The 17,478-nt window shown below is 39.3% G+C and overlaps 3 protein-coding genes and 1 pseudogene across 3 annotated transcripts; 3 read left to right on the top strand and 1 right to left on the bottom strand.

Moving 5' to 3' along the window:
• LOC104729185 lies at nt 2,237-5,768 on the top strand. Its single transcript, XM_010448095.2, has 5 exons — nt 2,237-2,705; nt 4,173-4,469; nt 4,690-4,914; nt 5,043-5,171; nt 5,280-5,768. The coding sequence occupies exons 1-5, from the start codon at nt 2,460-2,462 to the stop codon at nt 5,502-5,504; spliced, it is 1,122 nt and encodes a 373-aa protein (XP_010446397.1). The 5' UTR covers nt 2,237-2,459; the 3' UTR covers nt 5,505-5,768.
• LOC104729184 (5'-methylthioadenosine/S-adenosylhomocysteine nucleosidase 1) lies at nt 7,088-9,079 on the top strand. The gene is made up of 8 exons (XM_010448094.2): nt 7,088-7,316; nt 7,412-7,475; nt 7,568-7,659; nt 7,825-7,931; nt 8,233-8,307; nt 8,400-8,474; nt 8,548-8,640; nt 8,726-9,079. Exons 1-8 carry the CDS (start codon nt 7,220-7,222, stop codon nt 8,921-8,923), a joined length of 801 nt encoding a protein of 266 aa, XP_010446396.1. The 5' UTR covers nt 7,088-7,219; the 3' UTR covers nt 8,924-9,079.
• On the bottom strand, nt 9,117-10,839 carry LOC104729183 (putative ER lumen protein-retaining receptor C28H8.4). The gene is made up of 6 exons (XM_010448093.2): nt 10,534-10,839; nt 10,089-10,288; nt 9,866-10,006; nt 9,696-9,776; nt 9,462-9,586; nt 9,117-9,383 (listed from the first exon to the last, which is right to left on the bottom strand). The coding sequence occupies exons 1-6, from the start codon at nt 10,760-10,762 to the stop codon at nt 9,335-9,337; spliced, it is 825 nt and encodes a 274-aa protein (XP_010446395.1). The 5' UTR covers nt 10,763-10,839; the 3' UTR covers nt 9,117-9,334.
• LOC104733071 overlaps nt 11,088-17,478 on the top strand; it is a 10,869-nt pseudogene continuing 4,478 nt past the window's right edge.

Here is a 17,478-nt window from a genome sequence, read left to right as displayed (position 1 = left end):
ACACAGCACGTGAAAAGTCTATGTCACTGATGAATTCAAGTCAAGTAGCCAAGTGGCTGGTGTCTACATAATCCATCTGACTAACCCTCCGTATAAAGCCGTGAGGGCATTGTCCTGCAAGTTGTTGAGAAGACAAAAAAAGAAAAGACAGAGGGCCCGCCGTTTTCACGATCCAAACAACACGTCGTTTTTCTCTCTATGTTTGCACCAAAACTGTAGGGCATTTTTAAGGGGTAAACTAAACCGTTCGAAGCTCCAACCAATTAAACAACACGATGTCTCTCTCGTTTGCTGCAAAACTGCATGGCTATCAATCACTGCTCCCTAATACCGTTTCTCCTTAGGTTATTGGGCCTTATTCAAAAATTATCTTGACAAAGCCCAATAATACAAATTTGTTTTTTTTTCGCTAATTTTTTTTCTTCTTTTCATAAATCATTCTCGAAGTAAGTTGTATTTTTAAACAACACAAAAGGTATTATGCTATCTAGTGAAAGCTACTTGGAATGGAACGAAGTTCTAGAGTGTGGTCTCTCGAGATCTCTCCTTTCGTCTTTCTTTGGTAAAGGATGGCACTAGCATTGTCACCAGAAAAAGGAAGATGTTAGGGATTCTGTCTTTTCACGTTTGTTTTCTTGTTAAGACCATTATGAATATATTCTACATTGAAGAAAGTGTACTGTAACAACTCCCCCACTTCTAACCATTTAGGTATATATCTACATCTACAAAACAGAACGCAAGGAAAATAATTCGGAATTTACTCTATTATACAAAAGAAATATATATATATATGAATATGATCAAGTCATCTCTCCATTTTGATACAATAATAAAAAAAAATCACGTGGATTAAATTAAGAACAAGTTTATATATTGACAAAAAACTTTAAATTCTTAAGCTCTGTGGGTTTTTTTTCCTCAAGTTAAGGAAAATTTCATGAAGTCCAAAACAATACTACATGTTTTCAAACGCAAATACGTAGAAGAAATGAACCGCCTAATCCATAGATAGCCGCACTATGCAGGCCGGCTTTGACTTTGGTTGGAGTTTACGCCAGCACAGAGGCGCCGACCAATGACGCACTAACACACAAGGATTATTTATCAACAAGTGTCCCCACGACTTTTCATGGACGACTCCCACGTCATTTAGGGTAAGAGGCTCTTGTCAGAATACTTTAGATCCATCAGTTATACAATATACTTATATGGAAAATAAAATATAGTTATATGATATATCACACGACTCGGTTACTGTCTTGCTGATATAATTTTTTTTTGTTCCGAATAAATAATAGGCCGGCATGTATTCAGTATTCACACAAGTGTTATTTGCCCGTGTCATACGGACCACATCGTAGATTAAGTGGTCAAGATTGTTCGATGTTCCACTTCTGCTTTATGGGGTTTGCTTGGTTCGTCGGTCTCTCTATTTATAATGCGTCACGATCGTGTGTTTTAATGATTTTGGACGTGTTTTGGAGCAGCTATATAATTATTTTATTTTGTCAACTAATATAATTAATTACAAGTACTCGAAAAATTAATTCAAAACTTTCATACAGCCAAATATTAGTCTGAAAAGGATATTAACCGACCATTGGTTAAAAAAGACACCGGCATTATGACTATACATCGTGTTCTTTATGATGTTCTTGTCGGTTACTGAAGTGAACTAGCGAACCTAACACGCCCCATGGGCACATAAAGTAAATTTCATCACAAATTGCGAGCTACAAATAGTTTAAATTAGGGCAGTCGATGGAAAAATGTTTAAATTTAGATCTAAACCACACAATTAATATAGTACTGTAGCAAAAATATAAAATCTATATTTCATTAAGAAGAAGTTGTGATTAACTTACTTGTAACTTGGTCTCTATTGTCTATCTGTAATCAAAAGAAAAAATACGATCATCTTTATATAAATGAACAAGTGCGAACGAAAGTTCAATGAATATTAAACTAGCCCTTTATAAAATGATTGATTTTAGTAATCTTTAGGTGAGGGGGAAAAAAGACAAGATTCTTCCAAAGTGATAGTCTAGCTAAAGGGGATATATGGTTAATATACGTTTGGTGGTGCCGAGTCCACAAATATTAAATAAATTGAAATTATATAGTTTGAGTCGTAATTAAATACCAGGAATATTTTAAATTTAGTTTACGAATATTTCAATGAACACCTAATATTTTCTGATGGCTAGTTATAACCCATACATAGTATAATTATATAAAGAGCAGGCGAGTCCGAACCAAACCAGAACATTACAGTACACACATAAACACACTCGGAGAGTTAATTAAGGAAAAAAAGAAAGAAAGAGAAACTCTTTTTTGGGTGTGTCAAGTTTGTGTTCTTCCTTTTCTCGTGCTTCCATCACGAGATCTCTCACAAGGCTCTCGCGACTAAAAAGAAAGTAAAAAGAAATAAAGAAGAAGCGAAGATTCCATAAATGGACATGAAAAGCAACAACCACCAGCAACAGCAACAAGTACTTGACGGCTCGGACATAGTTGAGCTGGTAGAAAACGAGAGAGTGTTCGACAAGTTTGTGGAACAAAAGTTTCAACAGTTAGACCAAGACGAAGATGGTAAGCTCTCCGTGACTGAGTTACAACCCGCCGTTGCTGATATCGGCGCCGCTCTTGGTTTGCCTGCTCAAGGCACTTCTCCTGATTCCGATCACATCTACTCGGAGGTAGTTTTCTTTGCTTCTTTCTCAATAGCTTTCACATATTCGTCATTTATGTTTGCATTTCTCTCTAACTAGTATTCCTATATTACTGAGCTTGCATTTAGATTATTCATTCTGATCCTGGAATGATAATCATAGACTATCATATAAATCTTTAAAAGAAAAAGTCTTAAATGATACTGACAAAGTTAAAAGAAAAAGTAACAAATTAGAAAATCTATAGATGTGTTTATATATATATATATATATATATATATATATTAATTAGTTGTAGATAGAAACAAATCCTTTAGCCATAATTTATTATTTTTGGAGTCTATTCCGTTGCATTATATTATCTTTGATTGTGAGATGGAGCTCTCGGTACTTTGTGCATAGATTTTCTTATGATCTTCATCGAATGGTCAGTCATTAATATTTTTAAAAACACGAATGCATATATTTATAATACCGACAAAGTAAAAAAAGAAGACGACTAGATCAACATTTTACTATAGTTGTTTAATTTATCTTCTTGATACTTACGTGGGGGTTGTGGTGGATATATATTTTGTATTTCATATTGTGTTTTTGCGTTAGAGCAAAATAGGTCAATATAATAAACTAGTTGATTAATAAATGATAATAGCTTTGGTCGGTGACCTTATCCTCTTACCATATCTCAAAATTAGCCCCTCGTGTCGCTCTTCTCGCTGACGTTTCAAACTCGAAACATCACTTTATGAATCCTCACCTACTTAATATTTATTTATTACTGTATGAATATTAATATTTATTTTGTTACTGTATTAATATAATTAACACAACTGACTGTTATTATAATAGTTTGTTTATTTTATTTATATGTCATCCAAGCCAAATTTGAAATTTCTTTTAATCTAATGTTTTTAGCCTTCGATTTATTATGATAAAAGCTTTGTCCTTTTAAAGCGTTTGGTCGGCGTCACCAACGTTTTTTCTACACTTGCTTGAACCTTTTTTCCAACAATATAATCCACTTTACATTTTTCTTTTGAAAACCCTATTTAGTAAACACCGTCCGCGATTTTTCAAACATTCAATAAAAGACAAACTGCAAAAGCATACTATATCACAAAGATTATATAATAATTATATTAGTGTGAGCCGCAAACAAGTAGTAATTGCTTTTACCTGCGTAGAAACCCCAAAAATTACGTCGTGTTTCGCATGAATCACGTGGATTAATTGATCAGACCAAGAGGACATCGATCGTAGTAATAATTAATTAAGAGATTCGCTTGTTGAAAAAAATATCCAAGAAGAAGTAAATCCGAGTACGAATCTTACTCTTATTGGATACGAATCAATATTCATTAATTACTTATCGCTAGGTTTTGTTTTTGGTGTATTTAAAGAAGAGACAACGAGAGTAAACCAACAACCTTATATCTGTCTCATCCGTACATTTATTTTTTTCATCGTTTGTAACGTCATAATAAACGATCACAGGTCTTAAACGAATTCACTCATGGAAGTCAAGAGAAAGTGAGCAAGACAGAGTTCAAAGAAGTGTTGTCGGACATTTTGTTGGGTATGGCTGCTGGTCTGAAACGTGATCCTATCGTCATCCTCAGGATGGACGGTGAGGATCTCTCGGAGTTTATCCACGGCCCTGGATACGAAACCGAGGTAGTCTCTATCTACTCAGAGCTCTCTAACTGCGAGGAAGCATCGCTCCGTGATTGTATTGTCAAAGCTCTCCAGTCTCTTTCTGTTGATCATGGAATGCCTCCCAACGATCCTTGGGTAACTTAACTTACTGTTTCTATATATATTTTTCTTTTTTACTTCTTTGGTTACTTTATCTATATATTTACTTCTTTGGCTAAGCTGGTTTTTAGCAATTCTTTTTCTGTTATAAAATAATTTCTGATTTGGATTTTTCTTGGCGTACGTAAAGTACATAATTTACTATCTATATTAATGTTATAAAATTTTAAATAATATAAAAGGTAACTTGTTTCAGGTAATGAGCAACATCGTAGAACCAATTGTGGACTCTTGTCTTGATGAAGAAGATAAGAGAGAGAAGAGCGCTTCTCAGGAGAGATTTTTGGAAGCATTTAAGGGAGTCGTGGAGAGAGTGGCTCAACGTCTCAATGAACAGCCGGTGATCGTCGCTCACAGTGAAAACACTTTTGATGGGAGCGGCGTCAGGAGGCTCTTGTCCAATAAATTCGAATTCGATAAGGTAATTAATGTTTCCTACATCAAGTCATATACGTATGTTAGGACCTAGGTGTAGCTTAGATGCAAAGAGAAGATAACAGTTCAAATGATGGTAACGAATCAGAAGTGACGATAAATGCATGATCGCAGGCACTAAACGTTGCGTTGGAGACAATTCCAAAAGACCGTCATGGTAAGGTGTCAAAAGAGTATTTACGAGCTGTGCTGGACACTGTTGCACCATCAGCTACATTACCACCAATAGGCGCTGTGTCCCAGGTAAACAATACATTACAATACCCGGTCGTCTCAATATGTTATTCCTGTTTTTGATTTTTATTCAACGACGACGTTGATGAATCAAGTTTGTTTGATAACATGGGAAAGATGGACAATATGATAATGGAAGCGTTGAAGATGGTGAATGGAGATGATGGAAAGATGGTGAAGGAAGAAGAGTTTAAGAAAACAATGGCGGAGATATTGGGAAGTATAATGTTGCAGCTTGAAGGAAATCCAATATCGGTTTCTTCAAACTCGGTGGTTCACGAGCCGCTCACCTCGGCTACCTTTCTGCATCCGACTGAAACAGAGGAGGAACCTACAAACTAATCAAAGTCGAGCAATGGTTTTAGAGTGTTTACGTACCCACCTCGAAGTTTTAGATTAACGAGGAAAAACCGTATTTGCGATCGGATGTACTGTATAAGAAAAAGCCCCATTCATTCATTTCCTCTATAGTTTAACACATCCTGATAAAAGGAGGAAACGGGGGCTTTTTCTTTTTGTTGTTTTTTCCTTTTTAATCATCATGGGATGCACAATGTTTTTCTTTCTATTTCGTATAAAATCATCTATTACTATGTTTTTATGATATTTGAAAAGGTATAAAAGTGGGAAATAAACTTTTTCCAAACATACGGTACTAAAGTTTATATGAAGAATTTTTTTTTTGGTAAAGCAGCGGGGAGGCTTCTCCCCGGAATTATTAATTAGAAAAACTTAAACGGTTACAATAGGAACATAACGGGGACACGCAGGTCCCAAAACATCCTGATGCAACAAAGGTTCAACAACATTCGGAACCGAGCTAAACGAATGAAAACCCAGGAGCAAAGTAAACGCATAGTTTGCTAATCCATTGGCAAGATGATTAGCTTCTCTATACACATGTTTCACACGGACTATTCAGTCCCTTGATAACAAGGCATGGCACAACCGCACCAGGAAAGATAGTGGATGAGTCTCCCCAATCCCTGTCTTAAGATATCTCACCACCATCTCTGAATCAACCTCCAATTCAACCCTTCTGATCTCACGTCCCCACGCAATAAGAAGCCCGTAGTAGACCCCCCATAACTCCGCCAAAGGAGCCGAATATCTCCCAATGTGCAAGGCAAAACCCTCACACCATCCTCCTTCCGTATCTCTGATAACCCCACCCGCCGCTGCTGGACCAGGATTACCACGAGATGCCCCATCTGTATTCACTTTAAACCACCCCTCAGCCGGAGCTATCCACTTAACCTGTATTTCCCATCTCTCTCTACGCACGTTCTCACTAACCCGTCTAGCTGCAACAACCTCCTTAGCCGTCTCTTTGATAAACTTAACTCTGTCCCGCCATACTTTATTTTCTCCAAACACATTACCACAACACCACTTCCACGCCCACCAGACGGCCATAGCAAATAAAACATGCCAGGAAGATTCATCAACCCCACCTCCTCCTCCAAGATTATCAAACAACCACTCAAACAAAGTCTGAGTGAAGAACAAGCGACGCTTATTCACCGGAACTACCCGCTGCCACAATCCTGCCATAGCCGGGCAGTCACGCAGAACGTGGATTATCGTTTCAATCCCCCCCTTACACACCGAGCAGACTGCGGAGTCCGTTAGATGTCGACGGGATCGTTCTGCATTTGTCATGATCACCTGCCGTCCAACTAGCGAAAGAAAAACTCTCACTCTCTCTGGCACTGCAATTTGCCAAACCCGATCATAAAATCTTCCCATGCACTGCAATTTGTCCTGAAGAATTTTTGATTAGCGTAATTATTTAGTCGTAAGATCCTCTCTAGTCTTTACCTACTTAAAATTTTTGATTAATTTAAATTAATGTCATTAGCACTAAATAACAAAATTGATGTTATTTTTAAATGTTAATGTGGTAACGCCAAGGAAACAAAAGGGCAAAAAGGTCCCAAAAAGATAAAGAAAAGAAGAAGTATCTGATTCGCCGGAGTTTCGTGGCGTTTCTTCCCGATTCTCGGATTTTTCCTGTGAAATCAAAATCGGAAGAGAATCGAAATAGAGGGTAAGGTATGGCTCCTCATGGTGACGGATCAAGTGACAACGACAAACCTAACGCTGCTCAATCGGATAGTACTCGACCGATCTCCACGGTCGTCTTCGTCATCGGTACTCTACTCTCTCTCTACATCTCTCGCTTACGGAGATTCCCAAATCAATTTCTTCTTCTTCTTCTTACCTATTGTTTTCCGATGGAGCTGCAGCTATGCAAGCGGAGGCTCTACCTTTGGTCAACAAGTTCGGACTCTCTGAAACTACTGATTCTCCGTTAAGAGCTCTCTCTCCTACGATTACTCTTTCTGCTTGTTTGAAATCTGATCTCTCGATTAAACTTTGCTTTTGGTTTGATGCTTTTGCAGGCTTGGTAAAGGACTGCCCTGGATTCTGTATCACGGCGTTCATAATGATCTTCGTATCAATGTAGTTTGCCCCGGAAGAGATGCAGCTTTAGGTCACTTTTGCTTTCTCATACTCTCTCAGATTTAGCTTTGTTTTTTCTTAGTATGATGAATGAGCTTTCTCCTTCCTTAGTATGAATGAGATTTGTTCATGATATGCTTTTGATGAAATGAGCTTGACTTAGGAATATGAATGCACTTGATTTTTTTCTCTCCAGGGATTGATAGTGTTGGAACTGTTCCAGCTTCTCTCATTACTTTTGCTTCTATCCAAGCTTTACAACCTGACATTATTATCAATGCTGGTACCTGCGGTGCCTTCAAGGTTACTTCTTTTTTACTTCTCATGTTACTCTCTCCTCACTTCCAGCATTCCTTCTTTCTGTACTTGTGTGAGAATGCGATAGTGTATTGTATCTGGATCTTGTTTTTAGTTACTCGTTTACTGAACTTGATGATTTCAATCTGTCAAGTCTTTTGAAATTTGAGTTGCATCATGGAAATCTCTCTATCGCCTATGTTCTCATATAGTAGAAATAGTGGAAATCTCTCTATCGCCTATGTTCTCATATAGTGGAAATTGGTTTTGTAACTAAAGTGCTGATCGGCTGAGCATATAAATGCAGGTCAAAGGAGCCAACATAGGCGATGTTTTCCTTGTATCTGATGTCGTCTTCCATGATAGAAGAATACCAATCCCGGTTGGTTCTTCTTCCTTTCATCTTTAGTGCTTCCTTTTTCCCCCTGTTTCATCTTGCCAGTTCCTGAGCAATGTTTCTGTATGTTTCTTTAGATGTTTGATCTGTATGGAGTTGGACTTCGTCAGGCATTCTCGACACCCAATCTCCTCAAGGAACTCAATTTGAAGGTATTTACTAGACTCGCAATGCAACTTGGCTCGTTTAACTATTTCAGTTTTAACAGGAATTGGGGTGTTTCAGATTGGTAGGTTATCTACTGGTGACTCCTTGGATATGTCCACGCAAGATGAATCATTGATCATTGCCAATGATGCTACGCTAAAAGACATGGAGGTAAGTTGTCATGTTAACAACCCTGAATGACTGAATTCTAGCAAAGAAAATCATATTGAAACTCACTTGGCTCTTGATTCTTCAGGGTGCTGCTGTGGCATACGTGGCTGATCTTCTGAAAGTACCAGTCATGTTCCTCAAAGCCGTTACCGATCTAGTCGACGGAGATAAACCTACCGCAGAAGAATTCTTGCTGAACTTGACAGTTGTGACCTCTGCACTAGAGGAAAAGGCCACTAAAGTGATCAACTTCATCAATGGGAAAAACCTTTCAGACCTTTAACTTTTGTTTTCTTCTTTTATCCACCGTGATTTTTCTTGCAATGCATTTTGTTGCATTTTCACTGATTCACCGGTGATTTTATTACTCGATAATACACTTCAAATTTTAAGACGTCCTCGCTCTTAATTGTTATCAAAATACACTTTGTTTTCCGGAGTCCCGGGTTTAAAAAATGTCAGTTTGACAAAAGATAAACTTATCGACCGGACAGACATAAAATCCCTTCATAGTCAAAAATATACAACACAGTAAAATTAATTCGTTACCGAGTCCACTTGTGCAACCTCAGACCACCACATAAACGGTGAAATCAAAGTTAAAGAAAAAAAAATTGAGCTGCTGTCTTTTCTGATTATAATGGTCTGGCAAGCTCATCGGACATCGTTGGAGTGTATATCTATCCTTTTGTCTTTATACTACTCCAGATGGAAGCCGCAGAACAAGCTGCCCTCCGAAAACGCTGCAGAAGAAAAAGATTAAAACTTTTGAGTTATATAAAGAGCTAAAACGTTGAAGTTAAAGGTGTGTAAACGTGTACCTTTTGACGTAGTAGTAACAGAAATCTGCCAAGATGAATGTTTGAACAATTTCTGAGATAAGAACCATTGATGGCCACAATCCATAACCCAATGCTACAAGCAACCGTCCCCGCGTGTCCAAAACCTGTTTTCAACACATTAGACATTGTACAAGATCACTTTCAGCATTAGTTATTATCTTTCAATGTATTGATCCAAGCGAGTATCAAAACTGCTATTGGGTCAAGACTAACCTGTAAAACCCAGTGGGCACAGCTAAGGAACCTTGCTACTCCAAGTGCGAAAACATAATGAGCCGTGAAGGGTTCAACAATCTGAAACAACCAAATAGATGTGGAGAGAGTAAAACAAATGTGTTTTCCGTTCAGTTCTCATATTTGCCATAGTGAAATAAAGTTGTGACCTTTGTGTTCTGCATCACTCGAAGCTGAGGCAGTACTGAAACAGCTTCAAGGTATACACATAACGCCCATGAAATCCTGTTTAATATGTTATGGGAGGTGGATGGATGGATCAACACAGCTAACACAACACAGGGCACAAGCTGAAAAAAATCAAAAACCAAAAATCAAATCATTGTTACTGCCAAGCTTATAGTGATAACAAGTCAACCAGATAAGACTTACCACATAATAGAGAGCAAAGTTGTCTTTGTCCTCCATGTAACTAGCTCTAAGCTTAAAACGAATCATAAATATAACCCAGAGAGTAGTTCCCAAAGTAGCCAAGTCGAGAATGGTATGTATATCATATTCCATAACAAAGCTGCAATATAGCCTAACAGCTAGAAATATAGCCGTAAGCTCCTGAGATTTCAGTGACAATCCTGCAAAAAAACAGAACATTCACAAAGTCAGGTGGTGGTTCCAAAATAATAAATTGCTAATAGTGGTAAACCAATGTAATCCTGATCAAAGCCTGAAATTTTTTTGAGGAATAAACAAGAGAGAGAGCTGTGACGTTGACAAGTAATTTTGCTACATACGATCAGAAGCTGAGGGGGAGTTGGAAAAACCCTAGAATTAATTTAATTGAACGGTGAAGACAAGGAAATATTAGATAGAATTGTACCAGCACAGGTCTTCTCCTTCATGAGTTTGTAGATGAGAACACAGATCCCGATGGAATGAACAGCCTCAGCGGCAACAAAGAGATTGTCGTGATCGTGAACAATGAATCTGAGAAGAACCAAAGTCGCCATGCCAGTGACCACGGCGAGAAAAGCCTTCACCTTCGGAGGTTGTCTCCTGACCCATGACCACACCGCGTGGATCGGAGTCTTCGTCGTCGTCGTCTTCATGTTTTTGCCTTTTTTTTTTTTCGCTTTTCTTCTTCTTCTTCTTCTTCTTCTGTCTTTGATTTTCTCGGCAAAGTGAAAAAAGGTAAATTTTTTTTTAATGATCGACATTAAAAAAAGTCTGGTTTTCGTTGACTTGCCCTAAGTTTACTGAATTACCCAACCCGTTCCACACAACGGTTAAGGCTATGTGCACATATATCCGGCCCAATTTCAGATATCAAAAAAGGCCCACTTACTTTGCTCGACTCTAGAAGAGTCAGAAGACGGTTCGAATAACACCGACATTATTAAGTTTTTTCACCCTATTTATATACATCGAGGTCTGTTAATAATCGTCTTCTTACCGACTTCACCTCACCCCGACGACGGTGATTTAGGGTTTTTTCGTGCTCATCAAGGTTCGCACGGGACTTTTTAGGGTTTCCTCCTCTTAGATTTCGCTCTGCGTTTGGATTTGGAATCTGAAGCTATGTGGAACAACGATGGTGCGACTTTAGCTCCTCCTGGTACCGACGGTTCAAGGATGCTGACACCCGCCGAGTTTCCTTCTTACACTGCACAGCCCGGTGAGTATCCTAATCGGAATCTTCCGACGGAACCGAATCCCGAGGAGGCGGAGGCGAAGCTTGAGAAGAAGGCCAGAGTATGGATGCAGCTAAATTCCAAACGGTACGGCGAGAAGAGAAAGTTTGAGTTCGTGGAAACTCAGAAGGAAGATATGCCACCTGAGCACGTTAGGAAGATCATCAGGCGAGTTTCTATTTTTTTCACTTTCGATTTCACAATTTTAGGTTAGGGGTTTACTTTGGGATTGAAATTTCTTAAACATTCTAATTGATTCAGGGATCATGGTGATATGTCATCGAAGAAACACCGTCTTGATAAACGTGTGTACCTTGGAGCACTTAAGTTCGTCCCTCACGCTGTTTTTAAGCTCCTGGAGAATATGCCTATGCCCTGGCAGCAGGTAACTCATTTTGTTTAAAAGGATATCTATATATCTCGCTTAATTAGTTTTTTTTTTTGTGCTCTGCTCAAAATTTTTATACTCAGAATTTTTCCAGGTCCGAGACGTGAAGGTCTTGTATCATATCACTGGAGCTATTACTTTTGTGAACGAGGTACCATGGGTTGTGGAGCCTATTTACATGGCTCAGGTGGGTGGATGATAACCTCTCTCTCTCTCTCTCTTTACTTTTGTGTATGTGCATTTTTGAATCTCTGGGAGTGATGGTTCTTTCCTTGTCTCTGGTTTTCAGTGGGGTTCTATGTGGATAATGAGGAGAAGGGAGCAGAGGGATCGTCGTCATTTCAAGAGAATGCGTTTTCCACCATTTGATGATGAGGAGCCCCCTCTAGACTATGCTGATAACCTGTTGGACGTTGATCCCCTGGAGCCTATTCAGTTGGAGCTTGACGAGGAAGAAGATTCTGCTGTATACTCTTGGTTTTACGACCACAAGCCACTTGTAAAAACTAAGCTGATCAATGGTCCAAGTTACCGGACGTGGAATCTCTCACTTCCAATTATGTCAACCCTTCACAGACTTGCAGGCCAGTTGTTGTCTGATTTGGTTGATCGCAACTACTTCTACTTGTTTGACATGCCATCCTTCTTCACAGCAAAGGCACTGAACATGTGCATACCAGGTTACACGATCGTCCTTCTCTGCTCTATATCTGATATATTCTTTTTTAGTTGCTGTCCTTCTGTTCTCTTTTTCTTATGCATTCCAGTACTTTTTTCCAGGCGGTCCTAAGTTTGAGCCTTTGCATCGTGATATGGAGAAAGGGGATGAGGACTGGAATGAATTTAATGACATCGACAAGCTTATCATTCGATCCCCTCTGCGAACTGAGTACAGAGTAGCTTTCCCCCATCTGTACAATAATAGGCCCAGGAAAGTAAAGCTCTGTGTCTATCACGTTCCTATGGTTATGTACATAAAGACTGAGGATCCTGATCTTCCTGCGTTCTATTATGATCCACTAATTCACCCAATAAGTAACTCAAATAACACTAATAAGAAACAGCGCCAAAGTAATGGTTTTGATGATGATGAGGATGACTTTGTGTTACCAGAAGGAGTGGAACCGTTGGTGAAAAACTCCCCACTCTACACTGACACTACAGCTGCTGGCATTTCATTGTTGTTTGCCCCTCGGCCTTTCAATATGAGGTCTGGGAGGACTCGGCGGGCAGAAGATATACCCCTTGTTGCAGAGTGGTTTAAGGAGCACTGGTAAGCTCATTTTTCTGATGCTACGTAAGTTCTCTTTCCCCTTTGAAATTTTCTAGTCAGTATTCTAACGTCTAGTGATCTCATTTATTGCAGTCCTCCAGCATATCCAGTCAAAGTTCGTGTTAGTTACCAGAAGCTTTTGAAATGTTATGTGTTGAATGAGCTGCACCATAGACCACCTAAGGCTCAGAGTAAGAAGCACTTGTTCCAATCTCTTGCAGCTACAAAGTTTTTCCAGAGCACCGAACTGGATTGGGTTGAAGTTGGTCTGCAAGTCTGCCGGCAGGGTCATAATATGCTGAACCTGTTGATTCACAGGAAGAGTTTGAACTACCTCCACCTTGATTATAACTTCAACCTCAAGCCTGTGAAAACTCTGACAACCAAGGAGCGGAAGAAGTCACGTTTTGGGAACGCTTTTCATCTCTGCCGTGAGATCCTCCGGTTGACAAAACTTGTAGTTGATGCAAATGTCCAGTTCCGACTTGGTAATGTTGATGCCTTTCAACTGGCTGATGGCCTGCAATATATTTTCTCCCATGTTGGCCAATTAACGGGTATGTACCGTTATAAGTATAGACTTATGAGACAAATCAGGATGTGCAAGGATTTGAAACACTTGATCTATTACCGTTTCAATACCGGTCCTGTGGGTAAAGGACCAGGGTGTGGATTTTGGGCTCCAATGTGGAGGGTATGGTTGTTCTTCCTTCGCGGAATAGTTCCTCTTCTAGAACGATGGTTAGGCAACCTGCTTGCACGTCAATTTGAGGGGCGTCACTCAAAGGGAGTGGCCAAAACTGTCACAAAACAGAGAGTTGAAAGCCATTTTGATTTGGAGCTTCGAGCTGCTGTCATGCATGATGTCCTTGATGCAATGCCAGGTTAGCTCTTGCGTTTATAACGGATTTGTTTTTGTGTTGCTCAAGGATGGGATTGCTTTCCTTTAATTTTATCTCTTCTTTCTTGATTTTTTACTGTCCGCTAATGTGCAGAGGGTATCAAGCAAAATAAAGCGCGGACGATATTGCAGCACCTTAGTGAGGCATGGCGGTGCTGGAAAGCTAATATACCATGGAAGGTCCCTGGTCTACCTGTGGCAATTGAGAATATGATCCTCCGATATGTCAAGTCAAAGGCTGATTGGTGGACAAATGTTGCTCACTACAACCGTGAGCGTATCAGAAGAGGGGCTACTGTTGATAAGACAGTTTGTAGAAAGAATCTTGGACGGTTAACCCGACTTTGGCTAAAGGCTGAACAGGTTTGTAACTTGTCACAACTCATATCATCTTCATCATTGTTGCTTGATTCAGATGCTTATGAAGAGGCTCCGTTTATTGATCTGGTCGAATTGTTCTTTTTTTAACAAACTGTTTGATTGTTCTTTTATTCTAGATTTTCTAGTTTGTAATATTTTCTTGTTGTAACATTTTTGCAGGAACGACAGCATAATTTTCAAAAAGATGGTCCATATGTCACTGCGGATGAAGGAATTGCAATATATAGCACCACTGTTAATTGGCTGGAGTCTAGAAAATTGTCACCAATCCCTTTCCCCCCGTTATCATATAAACATGACACCAAGTTGCTTATCTTGGCCCTTGAGAGACTGAAAGAATGATATAGTGCAGCTGTGAAGTTGAATCAGCAGCAGAGAGAAGAGCTTGGTTTAATTGAACAGGCTTACGACAATCCTCATGAAGCTCTAATGCGAATAAAGCGTCATCTTGTCACTCAGCATAGTTTCAAAGAAGTAAGTTGATTATTCACTTATTCTGGAGCAGTTTTATAAACATGCGTCTTAAGTCACTACATTATTCTGATGGTGATTACTTTTTTCTTTCTGCAGGTTGGCATAGAGTTTATGGATCTATATAGCCATTTGATTCCAGTCTATCAAATTGATCCCCTGGAGAAAATTACTGATGCCTATCTTGATCAATATTTGTGGTACGAGGGTGACAAGCGCCACTTGTTTCCCAACTGGATTAAGCCTGCAGACTCAGAGCCTCCACCGCTTCTGGTTTACAAATGGTGTCAAGGTATCAATAATTTGCAAGGCATATGGGACACAGGTGATGGTCAGTGTGTGGTGATGCTCCAGACGAAGTTTGAAAAACTCTTTGAGAAGATTGATTTTACAGTGTTGAACAGGTATATCTTTATAAAATGCATAGTGTTTATATACATAAAACCTAGAATTTCCGGAGTAACACGTTCTTTTCTGTTATTTCTTTCAGCCTTCTTCGTTTGGTTCTTGACCCCAAGCTTGCAAACTATGTGACTGGCAAGAATAACGTGGTGCTGTCTTACAAGGATATGAGCTATACTAATACGTATGGACTCATTAGGGGACTGCAGTTTGCATCGTTTGTTGTTCAATTTTATGGACTAGTGCTAGATCTTTTGCTTCTTGGTTTGACTCGAGCGAGTGAAATTGCGGGGCCATCGCAGAGGCCTAATGAGTTTATGACCTATTGGGATACAAAAGTTGAGACACGTCATCCCATAAGACTGTATTCTCGTTATATAGACAAAGTGCATATAATGTTTAAATTTACCCATGAAGAGGCTCGGGATCTTATTCAACGTCATCTAACCGAGAATCCTGATCCCAACAATGAAAACATGGTGGGATATAACAATAAAAAGTGCTGGCCAAGAGATGCAAGGATGAGGTTGATGAAACATGATGGTATGTTCCGTTTTTATTTTTTGATCGACCATCATTTATGCACCGAATGTTGTCTCATTATTTTTTCATCTTGCAGTCAATCTTGGTAGAAGTGTCTTCTGGGATATGAAGAATCGTCTTCCTCGGAGCATCACAACCTTGGAGTGGGAGAATGGCTTTGTCTCCGTTTACAGCAAGGATAATCCAAACCTGCTTTTCAGCATGTATGCGTTTTGTCTAAGTTTTCAAGTCCAGCTGTTATAAATTAGCTAGGCCTTTGTTTTTGTCATAGTTTGATAGTGCTGCTTATAGGGACTGGGGTTTGTATTCTTGCCTGCAGGTGTGGTTTTGAAGTCCGCATACTTCCAAAAATCAGGATGGGCCAAGAAGCTTTCAGCAACACGAGGGATGGTGTCTGGAATCTGCAAAATGAACAAACCAAAGAGAGGACTGCAGTTGCTTTTCTGCGGGTTGATGATGAACACATGAAGGTGTTTGAGAATCGTGTTAGGCAGATCCTTATGTCATCAGGGTCAACCACATTTACCAAAATCGTCAATAAATGGAATACGGCTCTGATAGGTATATCCTAAGCGCTTTTCTTCTGGTAGTACCGATGATGTTTAATAATGTTTGGCTAGCATGAAGCTGAGGACATTTATTTGTTTTGAACAGGCCTCATGACTTACTTCCGTGAAGCCACTGTGCATACGCAAGAGCTCTTGGATCTGCTTGTTAAATGTGAAAATAAAATCCAAACAAGGGTTAAGATTGGGCTGAACTCCAAGATGCCTACTCGGTAAAAAAATGCGTTCTTACGATATTATGTTTAACGTATATAATTTTTGTGTAAACTTGATTGTTCTTCTTTCGTTGGTAGATTTCCTCCTGTTATCTTCTACACTCCAAAGGAAATTNCAAATTAGCTAGGCCTTTGTTTTTGTCATAGTTTGATAGTGCTGCTTATAGTGACTGGGGGTTTGTATTCTTGCCTGCAGGTGTGGTTTTGAAGTCCGCATACTTCCAAAAATCAGGATGGGCCAAGAAGCTTTCAGCAACACGAGGGATGGTGTCTGGAATCTGCAGAATGAACAAACCAAAGAGAGGACTGCAGTTGCTTTTCTGCGGGTTGATGATGAACACATGAAGGTGTTTGNTCTCAATTAATTATGACTTTTTCACATAAACATTTGATGTTTTCTTGCTCACAGCTTTTTTTCTTANTAATAATGACTTTTTTTCACATAAACATTTGATGTTTTCTTGCTCACAGCTTTTTTTCTTACCTCCGTATCAATTTTTCTAAATTCTTTTTCTTTCCATTAACCCAGCTTTCCGACATGGGAAGGTCTTTTTTGGGAGAAGGCATCTGGATTTGAGGAGTCGATGAAATATAAGAAGCTTACAAATGCCCAGAGGTCTGGGCTGAACCAGATTCCCAATAGAAGATTTACGCTCTGGTGGTCGCCAACAATTAATCGAGCGAATGTGTATGTGGGTTTCCAAGTCCAGTTGGATCTGACAGGAATATTTATGCACGGAAAGATTCCTACTCTTAAGATATCTTTGATCCAGATATTCCGTGCCCATTTGTGGCAAAAGATCCACGAGTGTTGTTATGGACCTTTGCCAAGTACTGGATCAAGAGTTGGATGCTTTGGAGATAGAAACTGTGCAGAAAGAGACGATCCATCCACGGAAGAGTTACAAAATGAATACCTCTTGTGCTGATGTTCTTCTATTTGCTGCCCATAAATGGCCAATGTCTAAGCCTAGTCTAGTGGCTGAATCAAAGG

The sequence above is a fragment of the Camelina sativa genome, chromosome 12 (assembly GCF_000633955.1).
Source record: "Camelina sativa cultivar DH55 chromosome 12, Cs, whole genome shotgun sequence".
Classification (NCBI taxonomy): domain Eukaryota; kingdom Viridiplantae; phylum Streptophyta; class Magnoliopsida; order Brassicales; family Brassicaceae; genus Camelina; species Camelina sativa.
The sequence above is the reverse complement of the archived record's forward strand: the minus strand, read 5'-3'. Positions and strand labels throughout refer to the sequence as shown.